Genomic DNA, 19,375 nt, shown 5'->3' with positions numbered 1-19,375 from the left:
CCAACCTCTCTCAAGGATGAAACATCCCTTGGGCATCAGCTCCTTCACTTCTGTTTCCATTGCTCCGTGCTGACAGCAGCCGAGCTTCCTTGGGGGCAGCTGCTCCATCTGTCAGCACAGGCTGCCCTGGGGCTGCGAGACAGGGGCTCCCTGAGCCCCCAGCTCCGGGGTCCCCAGCTGGCTCAGGGCGCCAGACCCCCAGACAGTCACATCACTGTCCGGGCTGGCAGCTGAGAGCAGCCCCGAGAGGTCCCATGGCAAACAGCACCTAAAACTCTTTAAGCCTTTTCCTAAGTCACTTCCAAAGGCTGGGAAAAGAAGGAAAACAAATCGACCACAGTATTTCAAAACGAAAAGGAAGGATTTCACATATTACTGACATCCTTTGTTGAGGGGAAGAAAGCCTTTCTGGTGGTATTTAACTTGGCTTAAGGCAAGTTTCAGCTGGTCCTTTGGGGACAAGAGGACACAGTGACAGGCACTTTGGATCCACCGTGATCATCTGGAAAGGCTGAGCATTCCCCCTTCAAGACAAGAGCAAGACAAACCCACAAACAGAGGAGGACAGTGGAGCAAGCAAGTGTCGCTCTGGCTTTTCGGTCTTGCTGAAGAAGACTGGCCCAAACCTTGGCCCAAGCAGGGGGCCCCAGTGTCCCCATGCCTGACCCCATCCCATGTGACTGGTCTTGTGCAAAGCTGGGCTTTGCCCAAAGAAGCAGGCACATGGTGCTCTTCAAGTGCCACAAGTGAGGACATCGCCAGCTCTGGGAAAAAGGGAATCTAACAGCCCCATGACAAGCAACACAGCATCTCTGTGTCTGAAGCTGTGAGTGCAAAAAACCTGCCCCCAGCTCCAACTCCCCCCCTGGAAAGCATGTCCTTGGGCACCTTCTACCTCCCTGCCTCCCCCATGAGGTCTGGGCAGCACTTTGTGAGAGGCATCAGCAACAGGGAGACTGTGACACTGTGGGTCAAGTCAGGTCATATGATGGTGGGAAGCTTAAGATCTGGGCTGACCCCGACGCTAGTGCCATCATGAGCTATTAATTTTGATGCAAGGGGATGCTGAGCTTGGCAGGACGGAGGGAGACAGCACATACAGTGGCAGAGCACCCAACCGCTGCCATCCTCAGCACTGGAATGGCTGCCCGGGCACTGCTGCCCTGCAATGACCGGTGCCCTGGGATGCCTGTTGCCCAGGGATGCCTGCTGCCCTGGGATACCCGGTACCCCAGGATGTCCACTGCCTTGTTGCCCACGATGCCCAGTACCCTGGGTTGCCTGGTACCCTGGGATGCCTGCTGCCTCAGGATGCACGCTGCCCTGGGATGCCTAGTCCCCGGGATGCCTGGTGCTCCGGGATGCCTGCTGACCTGGATGCCCAGTACCCTGGGATGCCGGGTGCCACGGGATGCCTGCTTCCCAGGATGCCTGCTGCCCCGGGATGCCCGCTGCCCTGGATGCCCACTGCCCGGGATGCTGGGTGCCCCGGGATGCCCGGTGCTCGGGATGCCCGGTGTCCCGGGATGCCCCCTGCCCGGGATGCCCGGTACCGAGGCGGGCGGTCCCGGCGCTGCCGGTCCGTGCCCGCCGCCGGCCGCATCCCGCTGCGCGGGGCCGCAGCACCCCCGCGTGGCACCGCCGCACGGCCCGGCCCGGGTCCTCGGGGCTGTCGCTCGGTAAAATTCTTTGCAATTAAAATGCTCCCTGCTGGGGGCAGGGGGCAGCGCTGCCTGCCCGAGCCACCCCCCCCACCCCCCCACCCCCCCCCCCGGGCCTTCTGCAGGCTGAGCAGCCCAACTGGCTCAGCTTGTCCTGGCAGGAGGGATGCTCCGGTCCCTCCATCAGCTTCGTGGCCCTTCGCTGGACCCTCTCCAGTACACCCATGTCTCTCTTGTACTGGGCAGCCCAGAACTGGACACAGCACCCCGGTGCTGAGCAGGAGGGAAGGATCCCCTCCCTCAACTTCCGACAGCACTCCCCCATGGCACCCCCAGACACCACTCATCACCGCAGAGGCAGGGTGCTAGCTCAGCTGCAGCTTGGTGCCCACCAGCACCCTCGGGGCCTTTTCCGACGGGCTTCTCTCCAACTGGGTGGCCCCCAGCATGTGGGGATGGGGCAGGGGGGGGGGGGGGGGCTGTTCCTCCCCAAGCACAGGCCTTTGCACCGAACTGCATGAGGTCCCTGTCAGCCCATTTCTCCCGCCTGTCTCTGGATGGCAGCCTGACCCTCTGTTGTGTCAGCCACTCCTGCCAGGCTGGTATTGATGGCGGGGGCGAGAAGGACACACACCTGCAGAGCACACACCCCAGCTCACTTAGGGCCAAAATCTGAGTGATGCTTAGCATCGCCAGTGGTGCACGTCATCTTCCTTGTTGTGTGGCCCAGAGGTGAGCAAGGTGAGCTAGAGGCTGTGGCTGATCCCCGCACGCTCCTTGTGCGTGCTGTTGCTCTTCCCAGCACCTCCCTGTGGCCTCAGCTCCTGTGGCTTTTGGTCCCGTGGCCCCAGGTGCCAGCACCACATCCTGTTGATGTTGCAGGAGGTAGGTCTCCTTGTCAGCATTCCCAGGCTGGATTTTGCCAGACACTAGCTAGTCCAGCTGTGCCTTCCAGAGGTCACATACAGAGAGGCTGGTGGGACATGCCACCATGGCCCTGGGCTCTGCAGCTCAGTGCCTGCTGCCAACAGGCAATGCTTCTGTAGCTGCCAAGGGCCAGCGGAGAGATAGCTGAGCATGTGAAGTGAGAGGTGGACTCAACAGATGCCACTCACTTGGGGACAGCACAGGGCTGGATGGCAGGAGAACACGCAGCCTGGCGAGGAGCTGCAGCAAGCAGTCTCTCAGGCATCAGCTCCACCACACAGCTTTGCTGCAGGTGCCCAGGGGGAGGGAAGCTCCCTCCTACCTTCATCTGCTGAAGGAGGAAATCCATCTCCATAAGCAAATTGACTAGACAGGAAAGCCCATCACATGGCCCTGAGTTGCACAGCAATTTGAGAGGTTTCCCTACAGACCTCGGTGGTGACACCTGTGTTTATGCCTGCAAGTCAAACAAGACCTGGGTCAACAGGCACACGGCCCAGCAGCCAGCCTTTGGGAGGCTGTCCAAGCCATGTCACCTGCGGGAGGCACGACTGCATCGAGCCTGACCTTTCAGCATCCCTCCTTCAGCAAGCCCTGGGCAGACAGAGGAGGTCTGTCCAAGCCAGAATAGGAGATGTATTTAAAAATATGCTAATAATAATAACAACAACAACAACAACTTTAAAATAGTGTTTTCTCACACCTGGGCCAGGCCAGGAGAGTTGCGCTGTGTCAGAAGGGGTAGCTGGCTGGGATGAGCCTCAGGCTTCCCAGGCAGGTCTGTTTGAGCTGGTAAGAGCTTATGAGAGCAGCCGAAAGCTGGATTTAGGATAACTTGCACCAAGCTGAGTGGCACAGGCACCAAGTACAAAGCTCAGGACAGCTTACTGTAATATGAGAAAAGTGGGACTTCATAAAAGTTCTGCCTTAAAACCATATTATGCTGAAATTCATGGCTTCCTATTCCCGCTCACCAAGCAGTGCAAGACTCTGGGGCCTGTCTGACACCGTCAGTGTCAGAGGCTTTTTGGACTCGCCTGGGCCTTCCTGCACACGAGGGTGCCTGCCCTGTGCCGGCACCGGTACCTGCGGGCTGCAGGCAGCACAGCTCCCAGGGTAGCCTTGGAGACCCTTGCAGCCCTGCTCTTCATCCATGGAAACTTCTGCTCTGTGGTTACCCCACAATTGGCATGGCCAGGAAAACAGGTCTGGCTAGGAACCCAGCTTTGAGCAGCACCAAAGGTGACAAAAAAAGCCAGAGGGTAATGGGAGGGAGTGTCCTCACCCCTGACCTCCAGCTCATACCCACCGTCGCCTTCCCCGGTGCAGGGATGCAGCTATACACATCCTGCTTCCCTGAGATGCCAGTTGTTTGTACCCGGCCCCACTGCACGCTGTAATTAAACCTGGCTGAGCCCCTGTGATCAAGGCAAGGTTCCACCTTGCTATGTTTCAAAATACAAATACCCTCGAGCACGCACATCACAGTAGCACAATGTGCCCTCTCCACTGCGTGGGGCTGTGCAAGACCATCCCTGGGTTTTGAGGCCACGTAGTCAATGCCAATGCCCTGCCGCATCAGCACGCTTCCAGCACACCCACACGCTGCCGTGGCTGCTCCATCAACACTCGTACACACATGGGTATGTGAGCTGCCCGTTGGCTTTGTGGTGTCCAGGACACTGTGGCTGGACCCACAGCTCACATACCGGTGCCCTGCTAAACACCACAAAGGCCAACCTTTGTCCTGCAGCAGCTGCGTCACTGCTGAGCACCTCAGAGAGGGACACGTGGGCACAGTTAAGAGGAAAAGGTGGGGAGAAAATGGGGATTAGCAAGGGCTGATAAAGACATGACCTCTCCCTGTCAGAGGTCTGGGTCACAAGGAGTATTGGCAGGTCAAGCTGTAACTAATTACTAAGTTCAGCTAGTCAGGCAGTGAGCAGCAAGTATCAACCCAATCTGCAGCACTCAGGGCCGGTGACTGAACAGGTGGATGCGCCAGGGCAGGTCACTCTGGGACACAGCACCATGTGCCAGCAGCACCTGCTGGTGAGATGCCCCTGGCAGGACATCTGGAGATGGAACCAGCCCCACCATCACCAAACCTGTCCCAATGTGCTCCCTCTTTGCCCTGGGATAGCAGCAGCAGCTCACTCTGCTGCGCTCGGTGTCCACGCCTCACTGAGGATCCTGAAGGCTCATGGGGGAACCAAGGGATATTTGGGAAGACACCATCAGCTTCTAATCCCACCACCCAGACTGTGTGCTCACCCTTTTCCCCTATAACCTCTCCAACACTATGGCTCTACATCCCAACAGCATTGTCCTCACATTTGGGGAAAGAAAGGAAAGCAGAGGCTGGACCTGGCTTTCAGCCTCTGCGGTCAGAGGACAACTGTGCACACCGAGGAGTGACATCACCTGCAGGAGCTTTCCCACACTCACGGTCCCTTCTCATTAAATGCCATGCCCGGGACCCCAACAGCCCCGACGCGAGCCACCAAACTTGCCAAGGGCTTTGTTGGTGAAGGAAGCGCCAAGGGCCATCACCACGTGGGTGGGAGGAAGCCACTGATGCCCACGGTGCTGAGGCAGGTCTCTGGCATCCCACGAGAGCTGCCTGCCAGGTGGTTCACCAGCCCAAGGGCTGGATTTCAGAAAGGTAAAATCCATTCCCGGTGTCTGCTGTGGGAGCCAAACTGAGTGCTACTCATGTGACTGGCCGGGCCTCCCCCCAGCCAGGGGGACCTCTGTTGACTTCTGGTCCCACCGCAAATGGCAGAGGGGTCTCCAAAAGGCCCACCATGTGACAAGGCAGCTGCCAACACACCCATCCCATGCAGAGCAAGGAGCCCTGCCACAGGGGTCCCCGCGGCTAAGCACCCCGGGGGCTACGCTGCCCTGGCACATCTTCCCCCTTGGAGAGTGCTCACCCCACAGGAGGTGTTTGGGTGTGAGGATGCATCTCTTACCTCAGGTGTGAGCTGCAAGGCCCTGGATGCAAAAGCCTCGTGACTCAGGGCATGAAAGGAGAGCAGGAGAGCCCAAGGACATGATAAGCACCGTGGGGCCCTGCAGGGGACAGAGGGGTGGATTATTAGTGCGGGTGCTAGTCCTGCTCCAAGAAGGACATCCTCAACAAGGGACCTCCGGTCATCAACACTCCAGTAAGTCTAGAATAAACCATCTGGAGACATCACGCTGCCTGTACGCAGAGAAATGCCCAAACTACCAGTTGCTCCCACCCATCCAGCTTCTCTGGCCTTAGATCTGACGTTCCCTTCCCAACTAAACACAAGGCCATGTGCACGCTACAGCCTCCTCTCCCTAACTCCATGGACCTCAGCCTCTGCCGCTGCCTGGCAGCTAGCCCAGAGGTGGAGCCATCCTCACAGCTGGCCTCCAACCCTTTCTGTTCTGCGACACCTCTGCTGTGCCACAGACCCAGGTGGCCCCCCCCAGCATGTTCTGCCTGCTCCCACCCATGCAGCCCAGCCCCAGGTGTCAACACATTCCTCTCCAGACAAGAATGCCTAGTATGGCACGGGGAGCTGCTGGGCACAGCAGGGAGACCCTGAGTCAGCCCAAGAGCTGCTCAAGGCCAAGGAAGCCATGACCTGCTGAAAGATATCCAGGGAATTCAAGGCAGGGATGTGATGCAGCTCGCCTGACCCCCGAGCTGTGGCAGCTGCTGACAGGCAGAGCATGGGTAGGCAGTGTGAGGCTCTGCTCTGCTCCTGAGTGGTGCCACTGCATTTTAAGATCATTAATAAATCCCCAGTGCCTGGAGGCTAAGCAGCACATGTCCCTGGGCTCCATGAGGCTGACAGGTGCCGAGCAGCATCCCTGCAGCCTCCACGTGCCGCTGCTTGGAAATGACGTACCCAAACCATCTCAGCAGGTCCGGCTTTTGCTGGCTCACCATGGATGAGCCACCATCTATTCAGATCACAAGGACATAAGATATTGCTGCACCCGCCTTATGCCTCCCAAAGAGGCGCAGGCCACAGTGACTCATGGAGCTACTTCAGAGGTGAATCTCAGGAGTACCTGAGCTGCGGGCGAGCATGCCTAGGTCTCTGCAACTGAATTTGATGCTCAAAAGCATGGCTGTCCTCTCAGCCCTGTCCCACACAGCCACTTGTAGAGACTGGCTGGATCCCCTGCCCCAATGTTGGTGCTGTCCCTTGAGGGTGGGACTGTGCTCAGCGGCGGGTGGCACAACACGCCGTCTCACATCATGGCACCAAAGTTGGGTTACGGGGGCTGTCCCCATGCAGCCAGCCCCGGAGGGAGCCCTGAACACCCCACTGCCTCCACTCTGCCAGACTGCCAGGTTCCCCCACTGCCCCTGCCCTGGAGGAGCTGACGCAGCTTCTTCCAGGGGACGTGATTCCTGCAGGCAGGCATGTGCTGAACTAAACGGAACTGACCAGAGCTTCTGCTGAGACAGACAGAAAAAAAGGAGCAGGGCAAGACTGGAGCTGTGCCTCCCCGCTGCACCCTGCGGTCGTCTTTGTCTTTAGTAGCTTCTCGATTGGGAAGGAGGATCCTATATAAGCGGAGGATCTTATATAAGCGTTTAGCATCAGTGCCACCTCTCAGCAAGACCTTGCACAGCTTGACCCCAGGCGGAGTATCCAGCCACCCTCCTCCTGTTTGCTTTGCTTGAGGCAATTTTAAGGGAGAAATGAATGCACAGTGATCAGTTCAGCTACCTTGCCTCAAGATGAAAGTCATCCAGCCCTGGTCATTCACCCACCTGCCCTGCTAGCACTTTGGTTTGAAGTAAAACCTTGCATCTGCAAGAGCGTTTCTGGCCAAGCAGCCTTCCTAGACTCCTCTCACTGAGCACCAATGCCAAAAACGTTAATTACAGCACTGTAGCCTCTCCAAGCTCTGCTCTTACCCAGGAGCATCTGTTGATGAGCTAGATAAAGGATTTATTACTCATTCCAGTTTTTCGCATACACTGTTCCTAAACTCCTGGTTTCTCCTCCGGGCACAGCTCCATGTCTTGCAAAGAAACACTGGAAAGCCTCCCTGACCCTGCAGGCAGACTTGGCTCTCTATGGACTTTCCCATTTCCTTGGCTGTGTGGCACATGCCTGCCCCAAGCCTCCGACATCTCACCCTTCAAGCAATTCAGCCTTCCTCTCCCCTGGGAAGCTGCAGAGTGGGGTGGGGTGGGGAAGCAGCCCCGGGACAGAGCTCGGGGGAGCTGTGGGGTCTTCATCCCTTGAGACTTCAAAACTCACCTGGACATTTTCCTGAGCCGCCTGGGCCAGCCACGAGGCCATCTGCTTGGAGTGGGGCTGGCTGGAGGTGCGAGCTCTCCCTCCCAGCCACAAACGTTGTGGGGTTCTACAATCTGCCCATTCTCAGCAAAACCCACCGGGATCCATGTCCCTCTTGGCTGCCCCCTGCCAGACAGACCCACCATGCTCCTGCAGCGCTCCAGAGGGGTTTCTGCTCCCTGTTTCTCACCCAGCTCTTCAGAGCTATGTCTCTCCCTCCCCCGCCCTCAGAGCAACTCCCCTCCAAACACTGTCAACATCAAAATTGCCATTTGAAGGTGACCCCCTGGGTGTTTGGAAACAAACTGGCTGTCTTACATCCACCTCTGTTTACAGGGCACATCCTGGTCCTTGTTTCCTTTAATCCTGTTGCCTTCCCCTCCTGGAGAGGCAAATGCCACCCAGCTGTGGGGATTTCAGCCCTACCACGCCGATCTCAAGCTTTCTCCTCCCTGGGCCACAGCTGGCCTGCAGTTCCTACCCACGCTCCTGTTATCAGTGCCCTACATAGCTGAAAGCCAGCTGAGCTGTAAAGCGATGGAGGACTTGCCCTGTGTTTGAAGCAAGGCGACACGTTTGCCTATGAAGATAAGAAACTGGTGACTCGGGATGAGGTATGATGGTTAGATATTAGATTGCACAGCCTGATTGCGCAGGAACGTCATAGAGCAACCGCAACGTGTGTTCAGGCTCAAGACCTGCCCTGGAACTTCTCTGGAAAGCTCCGTATCTGAGGACCACAAACAGAAGGCTCCTGTCTTAGCACTGACTCAGAGCTGCCACTGCAGGCTCTTCCCCCATCCCACGCCTGGCATTTCTCACCGCCCTGCATCACCCCCAGCTCCACCACGGGGCCACATGCTCTGGGCAGGACCTGTTTTCATTGCACAAAGCGCTCAACAACTCCGTGTGCATGACCTCAACAGAGGCGTCCGACTCATGCAATGGCATCAGTGGTGTCTCTGCTCCCTTGGCAAGTGAAGGCAAGGGGACAGGAGCGCATTGGGAAGAGGTTGACGGAATGTGCGTACCTGCCTGCTCTCCTTGACCCAGTTGCTGTTTCTCCATTACTGCTTTCATGCCTGGATGTGCCTGCCGGCCAAAAGGGATTAGGCTGGGGGATTAAGCTCCATGCATCAGCATCTGTTAGCCAAGAGCAGGGCGCGAGGAGCCATTCTTCCCTGCAGCCTGGCAGCTCGAGAGCATTTAGCCAGCTCTGTCCATGGTCACCTGCGTGGTGGGCAGCCAAACAGGTGGCATAGCACCCCTTGGGCCAGGTTCAGCCGGCAAAGTTCACAGAAAGCAACAAACAGCAAGCCACCTGCTGTCCTTTGGGCAGTCTACATTTCAAGGCACCAGGTCTACCTGTGGTGTCAGGATGAAAAATGAAGCTTCAGAAGTGGTTACAGTTCCCATCCCACAGAACAGTCCCATCTTTTGGTTGCAGAGATGTCCAGCTTCTCACAACATGGAGGAGAGAAGCAGAAGGTGAGGCTGAGCACAGCCAGGTTTCCTTCAACGGAAGGACATGGACAATAATGCCTGGGGTCACAAAAGCAGGCAGAAATGCCTATGGAGCAGTGGGGTGCTGTGACAAGTTCTGTAGGCCACTAAAGCACCTCCTCCAACTGAAGACCAGTCTTCTGGAGACACCTGGGATGACTGTGCATCTCCAGCTCCATGCAGCACCCAACGCATGGGAAACCGCAAGCTTTGTCCCATCTTTTCAGGCTGTCCCATCTCTCCAGAGAGGCTCAGCTTGTGCTTTAGCACTTCTTGTTTCTTCTTCACGTAACTCTGAGCAGGAGGCTGAGCTAGAGACCTCCAGAGGCCACTCTGCATCCACCCCAACCAGAACTACATGCCGCAGCAGATGCTCTGCAACTCCTGAATCCCATGCTTGCATCTCCCAGGATGTAACAATGCAGCATACCAGGTGCCTCCACAGCAGCTCAAGTGAAACTAAACTACGCAGCAGGCTAAGCTCAGACACAAAGGGACAGAATTACACATTTTCTCTAACCCTGAACCCCAAATCCTCAAGTGAGAGCTACAGAGTGCTTCTAAGATGAGACCAGAAACCTGTTCATAGCTCTACTTGACACCAACATTATGGAGAGCTCAAAAGTAGTGGTGGTGTATCACATGCCCCCTCCACTCACCAGCCCCTACATGCTCCACAGGCAAAAAGCACTCGCCCCATCCCATCAGGCACAACTTCCCCGATAAATGCCCAACTTCAGCCCACAGGCACACAATTGAGAAAAACACCTCAAAGGTCCTACCTGTGGTCATCGATCCCTGCCCACCCTAGAAATTTGTCGCTTTATTCCAGGCTCTAGAAAAAGAAACAAAACCAAAACCACATGTACCAGAACACACTTATTTTTCCTAACTATACTAGCTTACTCGGAGCTACCTCATCCAGCATCTCCAGACCTTGCCGCATTCTAACCCTCAGGCTGCCACAGCCGCAGAGCCAGCAGGCAGGCAGTGCAGGGATCAGCTTAGCGTAAGCACCCTGTCCTTCCCATCACCTGGTAACCTGCACGTGCTTCGTGAAACGTTGCATCAGACCGTTTTGAGTAATGTTTGCTATTTTGTTTATCTCACCCTGGAAAGAAAATGAGGCAGGAGCAGTATCAGAACAGTGAGAGCAGGGATAAGGTGGGGAATCCTAAAGGTGGAGGCAGTGAGGGATACTTGCTACAGCCCAGGGCAGAGCACAGCAAAGTTCAGGATGCTAATTTAAAACCAATCAAGAAGACCTGCTTAATTAGTCTCCAGAACAAGGATCCAAATACTGCTGTAAGATGCTGTGAGGATCAAGCACACCAAGTTGAAGGGACAGGCAGCCACTGACTCCTTCCCCATGGAGAAGGAAAGGCACCCAAAAAGGGGGGGGCCTCTAGCCCCAGGGGTTTCAGGATGCAACTGAACAAAGCCACAGCACCCAGATGTGGTGCTGGGACAGACACTATCGCATTTATGTAAAAGTCCACGTGAGCACACCCCAAGCTGCTTCACAACTCTGAACAGGTACAGCCATAGCCGAGGGAAGCATCACTCCACAATGGCCAACCTCTCACTCTGTTCGGATGTCAGGCCAAAACAGACCGTGCTCCCCCCCACACCGGTGCTGGGAGCTCAGGTAGCCTCACATGAGGGCTGAGCTGAGAGGTGCTGCTCAGCCCAAACTCAGAACTGAACTATTTCCTACTACAGACACCACCATGCTAGCAGTACCCCATACTTCGCAGGGGTGCTCAAGAACAGCCGATGGAGGGAAGGAGTTAAAAAAAAAAAAATTAAGAAAAAAGTAAGATTCTTTAAATCTGTATCCATACGAGCCAACTCAATGATGAGCTTCTGCCAGCTCTGTGCTTCTGCAGTTTCCTACACGGACCCCACAGCCGGCCCCTCCTTACGGGCGCAGCCACAGCTCCAGAGCACAGGTCATCTCCACCTTGGCCCAGGCGGCACAGGGCTGAGCAGCACAGCCTCCCTCCTAACCTCACCTGGCCCTCGCCAGCGCCCATGGAAGCGCCTGGGCACACTGTAATCCTCCCTTATGAGGGAGCATTAAATCAGTAATTACATGACACAACAGGGTGAGCAAGCACCAGAGACGTCTGTCTCCCAAGTGCCTAAGGCTGGGAAATAATCTTTTAAACCCCACAGGTGCTCAACACACAAAACCACAGCGAAGTCTTCAGAAGCCACTCATGTCTTTTATTAACTAGTAGGAATGAGAAGTAAGCCCAAAGAGGTAGTTAACAGCTCGCCTGCAGCAGGAGAGAAGAGACCCCGCACTCCCCAGGTATGCACGGGCTCATTGTGCAAGGCAATAAACCAGCCTCCCTTCCAGCCCTCTGAGTCAAAAGCGGCTGGCTCTTGGAGTAAAACCACCACTGCGGCAAGGACAAGTCAGTTCCAGTCATTTATTCATTGCAGCATTTGAAGTACACCAGGTACCTGGTGAAGCTCCCCAGACAGACAACAGGAAGATTACTCTGTACAGTAGATTTATGTAAAAAGAGAATTAAATAGATAAAATGACACGGTAACCTCTCACTCTTGCTAAAAACAGCGCAGACTAGCCCTGAGCCCAGGTTAACAGCAACAGCTTCAGTCTTTCCAGCCAGTCGTGGTTAGAACCTTTATGGCCCCATACCCAGCAAGACATCTGTCCCCACAGCTGGGGCAGGGGGTGCGCTTCTCAGGCCAGCCCTTCAGGAGCTTGGCCTCAGACGCTGTGCAAAGCCTGGCTTCCAGTAAGGTTCAACCTTGTTGAGCACGTCCGGCAAGCTGTCCCCAGCTTTGGTGCACAAGTGTAAGAGTAGCTCTGCTGAAGATCGAGCCTTCAAGTACTTCAGGATCCACCACAGGTAATGTGTTCGAGCCATCTAGAAAGACTGGTAGAGCCAAGACACAGGGAAGCACCCCAGACTGTTGCCTTTCCTGCGCTAAGCCAGATTTAAACCACATGTTTTGGGGCTGTTCCCGAACTGCGCACAGTTCGGTCATGCTTTTGCAAGACGCCGCATTGCAACTGTGTTAAAACAGTCTCCACCTACTCTAGGTCTCCTGTTTATGCCAGAAAAAAATCCTATACCAAAAAGACTAAGTATTTCTCTTCAGTTTTCACATTTCCATTTTCAGGAACTGTTCACCTTCTGTTGAGAAGACGGGGTCCAAAGCCACGTGCCTGCAGAACAGCAGGCAACATAAGTAGCACCAGAATGAAGAAAGCCCACGTTACTGAATACGAGACTGTTGATCCCACTGACACTGGCTGTACTTAATCTAGGAGATCACTGTATCTCTCCAGAGTCTCCCTCTCCAGCTCCAACAGCTTTTGGTAAAGTTTCTCAGCAGTGTCCTCATCCACATCAATCTGGAAGACAGTAAGAACAGCAGTGTGAGACCACCACTCAGGTGGCAGCCAGCAGAGATGCTGAGGGCAGCTCTGGGGACAGGCAGGGTGCATCTCCAGAGCTTCTGTGGTCACAGAGAGGGAAGCAGAGACATCTGTCACCAGGGCACAAGCCAGAATGTATTTTGGGGAAGCACCACTAGGCACTCACCCTGTTTTAACCATCACCTCCACCGCCTTCCAGACTCCAGCCTGAACCAAGTCACTCTAGGAAACCTCACAGATAATGTCAGATCCCTCCTTGCTGCTCAGCATTCAACAGGCCTCTTGTTTCCACTCCAGCCACAGGACACCCTTGGCACCAACCCTTCCATGCAAGGGAGATGGCAAGACCCCTAGCCAAGTCCCCTGCAGCAGGAGACTGCCATTTACCTTTCTGGGTTCCACGTAGTTCTTCCCCAGTCCAGAAGTACAGCTGTGGTACTTGACAAGTGCATCCAGGTGCTCCGGCTTCTGTTTGAACAGCCACACCTAGGAAGGACAGCAGAAGCGTGTCTGAGTCTGGTGCACACTGCCCCAGCCAAGCCTGCGGCCAGCAACCCAGCTGCCCATGGATGCAGCAGAACACGCCACAGGGGCTTCCATCGAGCAGGGGAAGACCCGGTATCTAGAGAAAAAGTTCTGAGCTGGCTCCCCTCAGCTGTGACCTGTCTGAGCCAACAGTACCCCAGGCTTGTGTCCCAGTGCTGAACCACTAACGTGGCTAAGTTGGGTCGCTGCTGTGCTTGAGACACACTGCGCCCTGCACCACCCACCTCCACCCCCATGCCAGCACGTCTACGGCTGCTGGGCTGCCAACAGGGAGAGCAGCCTTCCCCGCACTGAGATAGAAGGAATAGGTTTTTCTCCAAAACAGTTTATTTTATGGGTACCTGATGAAGGTCATAAAGCATCAGCTGGTGGATCAACCTCGCTCACAGCTGGGCCCCCAGCCCCCCCGCTGTACACTGCTGAGGGCTGAAACACAGCACCCACCCACCAGCCTTGCCAGAGGCTCTTTGCTCAAGCCAGCAGACCCTGGAAGGGCTACCCAGGAGGAGGGAATATTAAAATCAATTTTTGTGAACTACTTACATGAGCTTCTGCTCCATTATACGGTGTCAGAGTGTAAGTTTTGGCAAAAAATCGGATCTGAGGGGGAAAAGTAATGACAGAATCTGTATTGTGGCCCATGGGTTCTTTGGCAAGCCCCCTGCAGCCCAGCCACGCCAGATAATTTACTAGAGGTAGAAAGGCTTCTCAAAGCTGACTCAGGTAACACTGTGTGCTTACGACTAAAGCATCCCTTTATCACCACAAACTATCTTCTGGAGCCACCCAGCAGATCGGGAAGCCCTGTGCCACACTCACCCCCAAAGCAAGAGGCAACGGGCCACACATATGCCTTGTGGGCACCTCTCCCTGAACGGCCTCAAGCACACGTAGGGCAGGAGGCAGAGAGGATCTGCAGTGCTGCCAGCACCCAGGACAACCGAGAAGGCATTGCCTCTCCCCTGCTAGGAGAAACGTGATCCACCAGGATCAGCTGCTGCCAACTGGGGCAGCTTAAGGGGAAAGGCCAATCTTGCAGCAAGAGCACCAAAGCTTACAGCAGACAGCCTTCAGGGGCAGAACCGTAGCGAATGTAAAAAGCTAGAGCCCAGAGGAATAAAGACAAGGAAAGTTTTGGGGAAGAGGCAATAGAGTGCAGGAGGCTTTGGCTTCCAGAGGGAGGGAAAGAAGACAGCAGGAGACATGGCCTTCTGGACGGATGGAAAGGAGAACACTGAAAGATACAGAGTCTGTTCTAGAAACAAACAGCATTTCAAAGCACAGGGGCCAAGTTTTGTCCTCGGCTCTGCTGCCACCAAAGCGATGGTGCCTCACAGGCCCTCAGCAGGCTGGCTACCCTTCCAAGGCGAGCCTTTACAAACACTGCTGTGACCAAAGGGCAGAACCCCGGCTCTGTGCACAGTGCTGCCCAGCGCCAGACCTCTGAACTCAGCTTGGAAATCAGGGCGCCAAGGTGGCAATGGGAAGGTTTGCAGAGGGGCCAGCCTGCTCCATCCAACAGAAGTGTATAGCAGCACAGGTGGCAAGGAGCCAGAAGCACGCTGCGCATCACTTGCGGTGAAGTGTATCACAGCAGAGCTACCTCAACCCAAAACCAGCCAGGAGATCCACTTACCAGCCACATGATGGGCATCAGCAGCTTCCACAGGAAAACTGGCAAAATTCTGTAGGTCATGTTAGACATAACGAGACCAGGACAAACAACACTGGAATACAGACCCTGCAGAGGAGAAACCGAGTCAGTGTGCAAATACACAACAGTCAGTTTAAAAACGGATCATAATCCTTCCGTCTTAGTACTTCTCAGCAAGAAAATGAAGGTGAGTATGGACTAGTAAACAGTAGGTATTCTCCTCTCTGAAGTTACCAGAGCTAGAGAGTGATTAGATGTCAGGACTTCTGAGAAGTTTAAGTTGAAGATGGTCAAGTTAAAGCTGTGCCTGTTGCAAGCCCACGAGACAGAAGGCGCAGCCTCCCAACACATCACCTCATGTTGCAGCCTCCATGCGGCTCAGCACCACCAGCAGTCATCCCATAAATTACAGCCCACTCAGGTCAAAGGCTACCTCGCACTTAAGAGATAAGGGCTCAGCCTTCTAGGACAAAGCCATTTTCTCCTGAAGTACTTCTAAAGAGTGCAATCACCATCACTGGACTAGGGCTGCAGCTTGCCAACAAAGGCTGGCAGTCCCCCGTGACAGGGAAGGCAAGTTGCTCATACATCTTCGTATAACAAATGTGAACAGCAGCGTTGGAGCCATCAGGAGAGACAGCAGAGCCTGCACCTCAAGAGCTCGCAGGCAAAGCTGCCAGTGCAGCCCTGTTCTGACAGGCAGGTACGCCTGAAAAGAGCCGCAGCTCTTTGCTCTTTAAGACCAATTCTTTAGTCTGAAGAGACGGCTAGAGCTTGCAAGGCAGGGACAGCTCTTAAAGTCTTCTCTTTCAGAAGTTTTTCCAACAAGAACCCCAGAAGCAATCTCTCTGGCAGATTCTCTACCACCCACACCACCAGTTCAACCTCAGGCGTGTTTAGCATCTACATGTGCATTAAGGAACATATAGGATTGCTATGAATGAATGCAACTAGGCAACAACAATGTAATGATAATTATAAATAGTAGGAGCTCATTAGGTTTCTTCAGACATACAAACCCCATCATCACCTGCTTATTAAATTTCCTGTTCAAAACCACACTTGTCAGGTCAGTAGCATATTTGGAGGAACTGTATGATTCCTGCCCCTTGGCATGCTGATAGTCAGAGAGGCTGAAGGCAGACTCCCTGGCATTGCTGGAAGAGGTCCAGATGAGTCGTGAGGGCTTTTCGTTACCGCAGAGTAGAGACTCAAGTTGACGAACCTGCAAGAGAATTTTTAACTTACTTAACACAGTAGTTGTCAAGTTTTACAGTATAGCTTTACAGTTCCCAAAAGCTGCAACCTTATGTCAGCTTTCTTGGCCAGTCTTCACTAGACAAGCCAGTGGCCACTGCTCAGGTGTGACTTTGGCCCAAAGTCCACCAGGAACATTTAGAAGCAGCTGCCATTCGCTTGCACAGCTCAGCTGAGCCCTCAGGATTTAACACAGCCGAGCCTCAGTATTCACTTTGGACACACAGAGAGAATTAGGTATGGCTCACCTCTATTCACTAGCTAACTAGAATAACCTTAAAATTATATCAATCCTTTCAATGCTGCTTTCAATTGCTATTTAAATGGAGCCTTTGCCCTATCATTCGTTACCTGCCAGGCTGCAGCATCATCCAAACCTGTAAGCCAGAACCAATTCACCAGTACTGCCTGCACCCACCCCTACCCACACCAGGCACACCTCGGCCCTCACACGCAGCCTCACCAGGATAAAGTGTCCAAAAAGGTTGGTAGCAAACACCTCCTGAAGTCCATCTCCGTTCAGCCTGTCTGTCTGGGTCATGATGCCTTCCGCAGTGGTCAGCATGTGAAGCACCCTCCTGAAAGCCAAGGATGGGAGTTAGGAACACTGTCAGGAGACACCTATTGCTCCCCAACTCACAGGCACCACATGGGCTCTCTAGTTTCACCTTCAAAGGATTCATGAAAAAAATGACGGGAAAAAAGTTATCAGAGTATCCCAGTCTCATTATTTGTGAGCGTCTCAGTACTGACTTGAGCAGAGATGACTTGTCCCTTCCTTTCCCCACAGTAAAGTACCATTAAAGAAAAAAAAAAAAGAAGTCTTACTCTCCCATTTCATATTCAGGTAACAAAAATCAAGCTCCAGCATAGAACTAAACCCTAATTCAGGTAAGGAAAGCAGTCTAGCACCTCTGGCCAGCACCCCAACAACAGCATGGGACTCAGCACCAGCCCCTTCACTCCCTCGCTCAACATCCCCACGGGGCTTACAGGATGGAGATGCTCAGCCTCACAGCACTTACACCCACACCAACCATTAGCTTCACAAAACACGCAATCCACAGCTGAAAACAACTACAAAAACCTACAGCAGAACCAAAACAACAGCAAGGAGACCCAGCAGCAGCAGCCTTCCCCCCCCCCCCCCGGCAGCGTGCCGGCGGTGTTCACCCGGTACCTGGCATCACCTTCTAGGTACCCGGGATCAGCAGCAGCCCCGGGTGCCCCACAACACCCCAGCTGCCAAGGCCACCCCACACAAGGCCACGCATCCCACTGGGATGTGATGGGGTCTTTGGCCTGGGACCCAGGGGCACACCCTGGCCGCTGTCAGCCGGCCCCCCCCCGGCATCTCCTACCCGGTGAGCAGGCCGTGCCAGAGCGCCTTGAAGTTCACGTGTGGGTTGGGCATGATCCCAGCGTTGAGGTAGACAAAGTCCAGGTGCTGGAACCTGCGTGGGGCAGAGCACAGGGGTGAGGGGGCCCCGGCGGGGTGGCGGAGGGGGGGAAGGGGGACGGACGGACCCCGGCACGGGGGCCCCGTACCTGCAGCGCAGCTCACGGGCGACGCGCAGGACAGAGGCCAGGTTACCCAGGTCCACCTCCACGGTGGAGACCTGGGCGGCGGGGTGGGTGTCCAGGATGAGGTCCCGCGTGGCTTCGCTCTTCTGGGCGTTGCGGCAGGCGATGCAGAGGTGGATGCGGCCATCCTCCTCCAGCAGCCGCCGGCACAGCGCCAGCCCCACGCCGCTGCAACGGCACCGTGTCACCCGCCGGCTGACCCGCGCCCGCTCCCGTTCCCGCTCCCCCTCCCGTTCGCGCTCCCGTTCCCCCTCCTCCCCCTCCCGTTCGCGCTCCCGTTCGCGCTCCCGTTCCCCACCCGCTAGCACCGGTCACCAGCACCACCCGCTCCATCACGCTGCCACCGCTACCGCCGCCCCTCCCCCGCACTATAAGGGCGCCCGGCGGTGACGCCCCGCCCCGCTCCGCTGCCCCCGCCAATCGCCGCGCGCGGAGGGGGCGGGGACTGCGCCGCCGGTGGCGTGATGGTGGGCCGAGCGGAGGGGGCGGGGCGCAAGGGGACACGCCCTCTTGGACACGCCCCCATGTTGAGGCCACGCCCCACATGACGGCCACTCCCCTGTGTGGAGGCCACGCCCTCGGTGCGAAGGCCACGCCTACTCTTTCGAGCTGCTCTCCTCGCCTTGCTGCTTTGCCATGCGTTGCCCAGGCTTGCCTTGCCCTGTCATACCGTGCCTTGCTGCCTTGCCTCACCTTGTTATGCCTTGCCGCGATACTTTGCCTCGTTTCCTTGCCTTGCCTCACTGTTTTGTCTTGCTTTGCCTTGCTGCTTTGGCTTGCCTTGCCTTCCCCTGCCTTGCCACTCTGCCTTGCCTTGCCAGCCTGGCAAAGGCAAGTCCATTGTGCTCCACCGCTGCAGCAGGCAGGCTTTCTGCAGGCAGCCCTGGCACGCTCTGCCCTCCCATCCTTCGCCACAGAGAGACGTTTTGCAGCCAAACAGAAGCACCACCAGGTCACTGTTTCCCGGTGCTACTGTGGCAGAAGTCTGGATGCCCAGACCCTGCCAGAGCTGCCAGCTGCCACCCTTCTCCTGGTGGGCTGGTGTCATGGCTGGAGCAGAGGATGGACACGCCAGCCCCCAGCACCTCCCTGAGCCATGGCCCACGGCCATGTGCACCCAGTGCAGGGTGCCCAGGCACAAAGCCCAGGGGTCGGGTTGGCGGGGTCTGCGGTGTCCTTGGGCAGATGTGCCCCTGCCTGGCCTGATGCTCCCAGCTCCCAGCTTGCTGAGACAGGGCTGGGAGAGGCTGCAGTGCTCCCTGAGCAGGTAGAAGGCATCTGAGGCCAGAGACAGATATCAATTAAGTGGCATGAACAAAGCCTGTCCTCGCTCCTGGTTCAGCCACAGCGTGCCGTGTGGCCACCAGTAACACACACAGCAAGGACGAGATCTCCTCTGCCACAGCCAGCAGAACCACGTGCAGGGAGACCAGCCAGCCTGCCCACAGAGCACAGACCCCTACCCCTGCCCTCCCCTCTGCCAGACCCACCATCACACCTCGGTCCCTGCTGGTGACATCTCCTG

The 19,375-nt window shown here is 55.7% G+C and overlaps 1 protein-coding gene across 1 annotated transcript; it reads right to left on the bottom strand.

Annotated features, from left to right (window-relative positions):
- Positions 1-11,597: 11,597 nt before the first annotated feature.
- Positions 11,598-18,234, bottom strand: HSD17B7 (hydroxysteroid 17-beta dehydrogenase 7). The gene is made up of 9 exons (XM_055815593.1): positions 18,149-18,234; positions 17,815-18,018; positions 17,628-17,720; positions 16,730-16,844; positions 16,040-16,234; positions 14,992-15,096; positions 13,899-13,955; positions 13,197-13,295; positions 11,598-12,785 (listed from the first exon to the last, which is right to left on the bottom strand). The coding sequence occupies exons 1-9, from the start codon at positions 18,181-18,183 to the stop codon at positions 12,690-12,692; spliced, it is 999 nt and encodes a 332-aa protein (XP_055671568.1). The 5' UTR covers positions 18,184-18,234; the 3' UTR covers positions 11,598-12,689.
- Between the last annotated feature and the right edge of the window lie 1,141 nt (positions 18,235-19,375).

The sequence above is a fragment of the Falco peregrinus genome, chromosome 10, assembly GCF_023634155.1.
Source record: "Falco peregrinus isolate bFalPer1 chromosome 10, bFalPer1.pri, whole genome shotgun sequence".
In the NCBI taxonomy this organism is placed as follows: Eukaryota; Metazoa; Chordata; class Aves; order Falconiformes; family Falconidae; genus Falco; species Falco peregrinus.
Note: the sequence above shows the minus strand (reverse complement) of the source record. Positions and strands in the feature narration are given on the sequence as shown.

Excerpts from the sequence above, each read along its gene's own strand:
- HSD17B7 (XM_055815593.1), bottom strand. The coding sequence starts at position 18,183 with ATGGAGCGGGTGGTGCTGGTGACCGGTGCTAGCGG. Across the intron at positions 17,721-17,814 it reads GCCCGTGAGCTGCGCTGCAG|GTTCCAGCACCTGGACTTTG; the intron begins GTACGGGGCCCC and ends TGCCCCACGCAG. Across the intron at positions 13,956-14,991 it reads TGATGCCCATCATGTGGCTG|ATCCGATTTTTTGCCAAAAC; the intron begins GTAAGTGGATCT and ends TTTCCCCCTCAG.